At 29.2% G+C, this 9,956-nt stretch overlaps 1 protein-coding gene across 1 annotated transcript; it reads right to left on the bottom strand.

Annotated features, from left to right (window-relative positions):
* Window positions 1-2,463: 2,463 nt before the first annotated feature.
* LOC111640137 (solute carrier family 41 member 1-like) lies at window positions 2,464-7,743 on the bottom strand. The gene is made up of 11 exons (XM_023386133.1): window positions 7,583-7,743; window positions 7,184-7,504; window positions 5,067-5,174; window positions 4,918-4,989; window positions 4,295-4,439; window positions 4,069-4,215; window positions 3,826-3,970; window positions 3,254-3,327; window positions 3,045-3,179; window positions 2,796-2,944; window positions 2,464-2,722 (listed from the first exon to the last, which is right to left on the bottom strand). Exons 2-11 carry the CDS (start codon window positions 7,499-7,501, stop codon window positions 2,489-2,491), a joined length of 1,527 nt encoding a protein of 508 aa, XP_023241901.1. The 5' UTR covers window positions 7,502-7,504; window positions 7,583-7,743; the 3' UTR covers window positions 2,464-2,488.
* Window positions 7,744-9,956: the final 2,213 nt, after the last annotated feature.

Raw genomic sequence — 9,956 nt, forward strand, 5'->3', positions numbered from 1 at the left:
ATATATTTATATTTTTTTATGTTAAAAATAACTCTTTTTATAATCTTAAAATACGTAGTATTTTTGTGTTAACCGAGTTTGATTAACACAATCCTGTATTTAAACTTTTTATAGATCTATTCCAAACACCTGGCATCACCCACGAAAACACAATAAAAATGTTATAATGAACTAATGCTTTGTTATGGTTAGATAAATAAAGTATAATTCACTGGCAGTACAGGAAACATTGTTGGATGGTTACAATACTATAGAAGAATGGTCTGCCATAGAAATTTCAGGACAATAAACTAACAGTGAACCCATTGGAATGAATGAACTCTAGCGACAATCGCTCTACTTTTGATACAACACAGAAATATAGCCAGTAGTTTTGCTTAATTTTTGTAAAAGTAAATTGAATTATTGACTATTTCAAAATTTTTAAAACTGATTTGATAGACAGCAGCCAACAGGAATCACTTTCATTTCTTGAATGTTCTGCAAAGTGGTAAAAATCTTCGATTATAATAGACTCCTCTCGGAGACACACACGGGATGCTATTCTTAAGTGTAGGCTGTAGATCTACTTTCATAAGAAGTAAGCACAGGTGAACAGAATAAACACTTGAGTTAATAAAGACAGTTAAATTTACAAAAAATGCTTATGATATTTATAATAATTAACATAACGTTACATACAATTAGCATAAAACGTAGTTACATGTAATCTTACATTTAGCATTGTTTTAGATCGCTCACTACTTTTTCTTTATTATTATAACTAACTATTCTATACATTTTAGTCATAACAGTTAAAATGACGTACATAGTATGTCATTAACTTGCACAATTGTGCCACAATAAAACCCCAAAAATATACATGACTCCGTTATGTGGAAATTGATCTATGAAGCAATAAGTTTCGTAATAATGAATACATAAGTCGATAATAAACTCCTGAATTACGCAACGAATTGCGTCAATTTTCATTTAATAAACGGAAAATATTTTAAATTCTGCCCTATCGAAAGTTAAATTCTAAAAGCACAATTAGCCCAAAAATTAAGGAAACTTGGACAAACTGGGACAAGAGGACGAGAGTGATAAAAATGTGGACATAATTCATGGACAGCCTCTAATTTATAATCAATTATTCAATAACTATAATAACTACATGAAAAAAATATATATTTAACAGGTGTGTTTCCCTTGTCGAAATAATGTACATTTCCACACAATTTAATATAATTCCTACCATTTTTTATGAGAAAACGTCAAAATGTCGTCAAATTTACGAAAAAATATATAGTACTGTTTCGACAAAACGAACGCACTTAATATAATTCAAGTATATAAATTTTTCTATAACAAACAGTAAGAAGAATAATTTACATTTAATTATTAAAATAATAATTTAATTACTTTTTAATAAATTCGATTAAAACATATCAAGATAAAAAATCTAATGTATTTATTTATAAATGATATAATAATCCGATAAGGTATCATTTGTCCTAATTTAAAAAATTGTCTGAACTAAACTAACGTCTGAATAACCAATATGTTACATTTCTTGAAATTGTGAGATTTATGATTTTCCCCCCAATTTACAGAATAAAAAATATTTTCTAAAATTGTATATTCTTATATTTCTAAATAATAAACGTTTTAAAAATAAGTTGATTAACATCTATTTTTGAGAAAATTAGTTGAAGTGAGAAATTATGAAACACACGAATCATTTGTTTCAATGTTATTGCATAAATTTTGCATAATATTACACTGATAAGACGGTTTTCTCAATGATTTATTTCATTTTCGAGCCTATTCAGAAGTTTTTTCAGCAATGATGTTCATTGTTAATAAAAATTCATAAGGCTTATAACGTTATGTTATCTTGAAGTTTAAGCAGCTAAAAGTTTAGACAAGAATAACAAATATATGTTTATAAAACATTTTAAGCTTTCTGAAAGGAATTGAGGTCAGAAAAACCACTTGATAAGTTCCTAAGTCTGATAACATTAGCATTGAAATATTGTTCAATAGATAAAGTGTATGACTTGATAAGAATGGTAATGCTCTTTTAAAAGTAACTACAAGAAATGCTGTTTGTTGGGACTTCATGTCAATTATTCAATAACATTGGATATTCTAAGAGACGGTAGATAGCGCATATAGTTTGGACAGGCATTTATTTTGCGTATTTAAAGAAATACTTGCTGAAAATGTAATAACGTCACCAGCTTGTTATGGTTAAGGTTTAGTCATATTTATAATCGGGGTTGGATTTATTTAAATAGAGGTCTTAGGACACTAATAGTTGTGAAGGGCTTTGTAGAGACTAATGCTCGTGAAAATCTACTTATATTAATTAATCGATTTATAGAAATCTACAATAAAAACATTTTCTGATTGTTAACTTCAGTTTCATTTCAAAAATCATAGTTACTTATCTATAAAGCAAACACAACACAGTTATAGATTATATTAAGAGTATTTATTTTCATCAATAAGAAATATCAGATCCTGTGATATTCGAAGGAAAATCAGTAGATATTGCCATCGTCGTCATAACATCGTTATGAATTTGGGTATAAAAATAAAATGCAGTGGCTAAAAGACCTGTTCCAAGAAGATCCCCTAATGCGGTTAAAAGCGGAATTGCCGAATTATCCGGATCGATCTTCCACCTCCACATCACGTGGATCATTATGTGAGCAATGTACAATAAAATCGCCACCTGAGGAAAAGGAATTTTGTTAAAAACACGGTTTTAACTAAACAATTACGAGAATAGGAATTTATGAAAATACCTGTAAAAGAGTGGCTACCAAATAAATAGGTAGAAAAACGGGTGTGAGGCTGGTTTGGCCACGTTTAATTAAATGAATACTGTAAGAAAATATCAAATGTCCGGGAATCACCATTAACATGAGAATTTTAGCTGTGCGTGAATGATCATCTGAAAATAGGACACACCAGTTAAATTATATTTATAGGCAATATTTGTAATTAAATGATCATACTTTTTAAAACGAAAAATTTATTTCATAAATATTTACGTTTTCCAAAGAAAGCTGAACACGGAAGAATGCATATATCGTTACTATTGCTAGGCAATATTCCCAACTTAGATCTTTTATGAAAATAAGTAGCGATGCGACTGGCTTGAACTGCAACTAAATTTCCACCAACTCCTAAAATACAAAATAAATCTTTTAGAAATTAGACGATATTTACAACAGTTTGTAAGAAAGAATGGAATGAATACCGTTTATAACGGGTTGAAAAACTGCCATTCCTTCGTAATCTTTGATAGCGATTTCTAAAATGTAACCTCCCGCACTAGAATTAAACTTAAGTAAGATTATCATATTATTTGAAAATATAAAATAATTGCGTTAAAAGAAACAACCATTTCTCTGATAAAAATGTGAAAGTATTATTTTAGAATTAAAAAATAGTGGGTATGCCTGTCCTCTGGCAAATACAGTACATCAACAATGTTAATGTGAAGCGGCTAAGTAAGAAAATAAATAACGTAATACATTTCGTATGAAACGAATTGTGTTATTGGCTTGTTTACTTAGCTTCTCCTTGTCTGGATGTACTGTACTTTCCTAACCTTTCAATGAAATTTCATTAATTTATGCACATATATTTGAAAAATTATTTCGTATGTGAGACAATATAAACATTTTAAAAATACCTTAAATTAAAATAATAGTCGTGCAATTAGTTTTAAACAAAAAAGTTAAAATTATTGTCATATGTAAAATAAATTTTTGAAGTAATAGTTACTGAATTGGTTTAGAATTTCTATTATTAAACCTTTCGCTTTACCTTGTGATAGCAACAGCAGCAAGGACAGGGAACCATCCGGTTAAAATCAGTTGACTTGTATAGATATTTCTTCTAGCAAAAATTATCCAAAAAGGAACCAAAAAAATAAGAATTCCTAAGATAACAGCAGGAGTGATTACGTTTTCTAGAAAATTTTTAAAATATCAATGTTTAGTTGCATAATAGCAACATTTTTGGAAAACAATGAAAATTATAGTTATACTTTCTAATTTTATAATTTACCTAAATTCGAATGGAATTTTCTGGCAATAAGTGCCAAAATTCCTAAAGTAGTGATATCTCCCAGAGAAGCAGCAACAGGCGTTGCGATGTTGTCGGGATTTATTTTGCAGCGATGAGATATATAAACCACTGTTGTAGTTATTGTACCTGGAAAATTCGAGTGTTTGAATGGATAATTGGACATAATTTGAATAGAAATCAGAAAAGATCGTTTAGGTACTCTTACCTAATCCAACAGTAGTGATGGCCGCTGTCGAGACGCTACTGCAACCTATTAACAAAGCGTGGCGATAATTGAAATTTCCGGTATTAACTAGATTCATAATTACAGCGAATGCGGCCGTAATTAAACCCATAACAGTAGCTTGAGCCTATCGAAAAATACATTTTTATGTACACATTTTTTTTTGCGTAAATATGAAAATTAAAAAAAAAACTAATTAAAAATATATGTATTCAAATATTATATGAAAACTTTTGCTAGAGATTGAAAAAAAATATCATAATTTATTTTTTATTTTAATGTTTCAAATTTATTGTTATTACGAAATTACAACAAAGATCTGATAACTTATCATTAGGACATAACCAACTTTGACGTAATGATACATTGTCAGATTTTTATTGGGCTATAATTAGGCTAATAAATATATTACAGGAATTTGCTATCAAATTAGACAGAGTCGCCATCTATTAAACAGTTTAATAAATAATTAACATGCAATATTTGCAGACAAATTTTCCTAAAACATTAAAATAGATCATTTATTTTTAATTGCCTTAAACGCTGTTTAGAAAATCAATTAGGTTACTTTTCAGTAATGAAAAATAATTACAAATGGTTCTTACCAGTTTCAAAGCCATATTACCCCAACCCATTATTAAAACGTTTCTTATGGAATCTAAATTACCTAAATTAGCCTAAAAGAGGAGAAAAAAGAATTATTTCTTAAATTATTTTTTGAAATTATATAGAGAAATATAATATTGAAATTTACTTGAGTAGACAATCTTGATGCCAGAGTCATTTCCAAATTTCCTTTTAAACCCAAAAGCGCCGGCACAACAATAAATAATTCGCTAACGTCCACGAAAACATCCCAATTCTGTGAAATAAATATTTAGTAAATTTAGCTAATTAATGATTTAAAAAATTTATTATTTTTATAAAGAAAATAAATTTTAGAAAAAAACAAGTGGATGCAAGTATTGTAGAGTAGGCTAGCTACCACTGTCTTAAATATCAGAAAATAAAACTTTTTGCTATTATTAACGACTTTTGAGACCTTTTCTATGTTGTAATTTTGAAAATCTTCTAAGGAATTCAAATCAAATTGGTGCAAAGAGATATGTTTAGTTTTATCGCATTATTTTCAGTCCATTAACCATGTGTGGTGCGAAGCAGCAGCTGTAGATCAAATAAAAGATCTAAAATAAGATAGATAAGACATTCACTTTGATCTTTAAAATAACTTAATATTTCTTTCTCCTTTGTGATTTAAGAACATAATAGTAAATATATTTAATACTTCAAATAAATTTTGAATAGTGAATTTTTACAGAAGTAAATTGAGATTTAAACTGCAATTTAGTCGAAAATTATAAAATTTTCGACTAAATTGCAGTTTAAATAGAATCAAAAGAAAGTTTAATTAGAATCAAAAGAAATCTCCAACTTTATAGAATCAAATCCTTCTTATAAGTTAACTCTTTAAGCTGTAGAATTAAACTTAATATTGAACTTCATAATTCAACTATATTTTATAATTAATATTAAATTTTTAGGCATAATCACTCGATTGTATATATAATCTTGAGATTTAACATTGCCATATTAACAACCAGAATGGTTTCATTTTTTAAAATCCTAGTATTACAAAAATTATATTTTAAAATTTATATTCAATTGCAGTTTTTCAATATTATTATGCTTAAAGATGACCAAAATTTAATTTTAAATTGTACAATTAAAATACATTTTTAATTTGCAGACAAAATTCTTTTGATTAAACTGATGATTGATCCTAAGATAGAACCAAGATGTCCATTCTTCAAATTTCATTCATTCTGTAACATGGACTAAACTCTTATTCTTTGAAAATTAATGTTGTCCTAATTATTATATAGACTACATAACATAGTGGTCTCACATAAAAAAAATTCAAAATAACTTTAGGGTTTGTAAATACAGTCGAACCTATAATAATGATCACCGTTCAACGACGGCCATTTTATCAGGAGCTTTTTTTGAAACAAAAATGCATACAAAATAACCTCGAAACAGCGATCATTTTTGATGTTCCCATCAGTGGCCGTTGTTTAGATGTTTTATCATCATGTATGATTATATTCTAGAGCAAGGGTGGGCAACTTTTTTAAGTGACGGGCCAAATACAATGTGAAATTGCATGTATGGAAGCCAAATTTTTTTTTCGTTTTTACGATTAATAGCTGATCTGGTCAACAATTCGATGTACACAGAAATTGGTGTACTTGTATAATAAAAGCTTATGCAATAAATCTAATTATACTATTATATTATTGGCCAAATGTATTTTGAAAACGTCCGCGGGCCGGATTATATATGTTCGAAGGTCAGAGTTGGCCCGCGGGCTACAAGTTGCCCACTGTTGTTCTAGAGAATCCGAAATTAATGATATCTGCTAATTTTTGTCATAAATTAATATACTTTAACGATAAATTAAATAAAAAAATCTAAGTTTATAAAATTTATACTCCATTAAATATTATAGCTATGCTAATTATACAGAATAAGTAAAGTGCATATTACTTTTGTTACATCTGATAGAATTTCATTGTATATTTTGAATGGTTATTCGTTACCTTTAAACACTCACGATATTTTTTAAATGTAAGATGTGTTTCCTATTGTAAAATGCCTCGAATTTATGCAATTCAATACGAAATTTTCTTCGTTGGCATCTCTAAGAAACGTCATCAGACATCTCGTAAAAGGCGATTCAGTAAAAAAATTTGAAGAATGGAGACTCGCAGGATTCAATCTCGTGTATTCTTCATAATAGGATTTCGGCAGATCTCACGATTAAATTTGCCTAAATACTGTAATAAACAATAAAGAATTAAAGCAAATTACCCGAACAAGATCCAAAACTAAACCTGCAGAAACTGTTCCGAATCCAGCGATTATAAATGGCAAAGATACTTGTGAGAATATGCTGCAAGGAGATTCTGTGTCCTCGTCTTTTCCCACTTCATCGCGTACTTCAATTACTTCTTCTTTTAGTAGGGGCATGATTTCGGTTTCGTATTTTTGTTTAGTGTCCACATTGGACTCTTCGATTTCTATCTTGAAGGAAATTTGTCTATTGATCTTGATGTTAATGAAATCCATGAGCGATGAGTAGGAATCGACCAGCCTGCTGCTGCTTCGAGTTTTTTCGGGTCCTGACATAATCTATCAAAATTAATTATTATGTAAACAAACCTCAATGAGGCAATTCAAATAATTAAATAAAATATTTTAAAAAATTACCTGTTTACATTAAACTTCTTTTCTAAAGAAGGAATAAGAATATTTTCTAACCCATCGATTAAACAATGTAGAAAATCAATCTTCTTCTACTCTCACACTTATTTTGAATTAAGCAGAATGATACTTCGCCTTTCTTCATCGGAGAGGGAATGAAGATCGATACAAAAGTAATTGTTTTATAAGTTTGACTAATCTGGAGATGGACTTTGAAATTGTTGACGTCACTGTGTACTTTGATATCCACGCCTTCTATTATATCAAAACTGGTCGAGACAAGTAAGAGTGACGTTCATGTGATTGGACACGTGCCTACCACACTCCCTTTGACTATTACTGTCGTCATATGTTTTTATTTTTATTATATACAATGGATTTTTCAAACTTTTATTTTATGTAAATGTTCGAAAGGTGTAACGAAATTCTAATCCACAATTCTTTCATCAAATTAATGAATATGAGCCTCTTAACTTTTAGTTTTCTTTAATTACTGTAACCAATTCTTTTCTTTCAAATAAAGATTTATAAAATAAAATGTAGACACATCGTTGTAAAATTACTTTCGTTGATGGTGTTGTAATATTGTATATCTTCATCTTAATTTTTCTGCTAAAATTTAGTATAATTGGTAAATATGAAGTGAAAATGTTTGAGAACTGTTTCAGATCAGAGAATAGGTGCAAGTGTGTGTTAGTGTAGCCAAATTCAAAAATTCTGGTTAGTCAATGCTGTTTTTTAGACTGAAACACTACAATAGCTAACAGGTTATTTGGACATTTGAATCTGAAAATCCCGATCAGTAGATTACAAAGGAATCCTAACAGTTAAAACTTTTTAATCGTGTTGCCACAAACATTTGTAAAAAATAGTTTTATATCATATTGCGTAAGCATCGTCGACTATCGATTGATTAATTGATCAATCGGTCAGTCGCTGTGCCCTTTGTCAATTGACAATTTAGGCAATTTTGATAGAAACTTCTTGGAAAAGAACTTTAGAAATTAAACCTTTAAATTCATAAATTTCTCATTTTTCAAAACAATTGATTATAACTAGAAATTATTCCCTCAAGCATGACGGAATATTTTCTTATGAAAAAGTAAAGATTGAAGAATCGAGAAAAGCTTCAAGTCGAGCTTGACGTTCAGCCCTCGATAAAGCCATTCTTACTCGATGTTGCTTAAGTCGGACTTCACGGCCTTCGTGATCTCGGTTGTTCTTATTCTTTTAGATCTAGAATTTACCTGACCAATTTTACTCTTACGCTTCCCCTAGGCAAAATAGCGAGTCTTTTTAATTCCACGTTTATAAAACAAAGATGAATTGTACTGTACGTTAATTAGATGAGCAATAACACTTTCTAAATAACGGACTCGGACGGATTTCTAATCTATATACAGTATATAAAAATGAATGAATGTCTGTCTGTCTGTATGTCCTTCATGAATTACCACACCGTTTATCCGATTGCCATAAAACTTTGAGAAGTTGTTTAATATACTCCCGCGAAGGTTTCTGGCATAGTACATTTATCCTACAATAGATGGCGCAAGTGTATACGAGCATTTCATCGTGAGTTTGATTTCAAATTGTGAAGACCATTTCCCCCCTCCAAAAAATATCTCTATATATGCATTTGTGAACTGTTATTTACGATATTTGCAATAATTTTTGTTTAATCACTTTATTTCAACTATTTTTTGCTAATTATGTATTCGCTCGAACTTTGTTAAAACCTTAACTGTATCCCAAACAACAGCCGAAGTTGTAGGAGAAAATTTGCCTATTTTACCGATCTAGGGATCCCCCTTTTCCAAATTTTAATATCAACTCACAATAATTTAAAAAGACAAATTACAATAAAACGGTTTATTATCCAACTATCAGAAATTTCACAACATGCCAAGGAAGAGAGGAAGGAGCAATTAAATAATTAAAATTATAAAGGATTTAAAAATATATATAAAAATGGGGAATATCGCACTTCTGACAATCGCTGCAAGTGTGTGGGCTAAATTTGGAGAATCCGTGCTTCTCGCATGGACAATTGTATGTGGCCAGCTCGCGTCCGAAAATCTTCCGATTTATTCGTGTACGCACCAGACAAAAAAACAAAAAATATCATGTATCCACAAGCACTCCAATAAATAAATAGAATTGAAATGACACTTTGAAATGTTTTCCCGATGAAAATGAATAATAATAATAATATTAATATAATAATAAGTGTCAATAAAAATGATAAAATGTAAATTGAATTTTATTATAACGAGTTTGCTTGAATTTCGGTTCTTCTGAGATCTCAGCAATGCGCGACGGGTAAGCTAGTAATATATAAATCTAATAATAAAAAATTATAATAATATTTATAAAAATG

This window comes from Centruroides sculpturatus, unplaced genomic scaffold (assembly GCF_000671375.1).
Source record: "Centruroides sculpturatus isolate CEXI.00-Female unplaced genomic scaffold, Cexi_2.0 scaffold1392, whole genome shotgun sequence".
Classification (NCBI taxonomy): Eukaryota; Metazoa; Arthropoda; class Arachnida; order Scorpiones; family Buthidae; genus Centruroides; species Centruroides sculpturatus.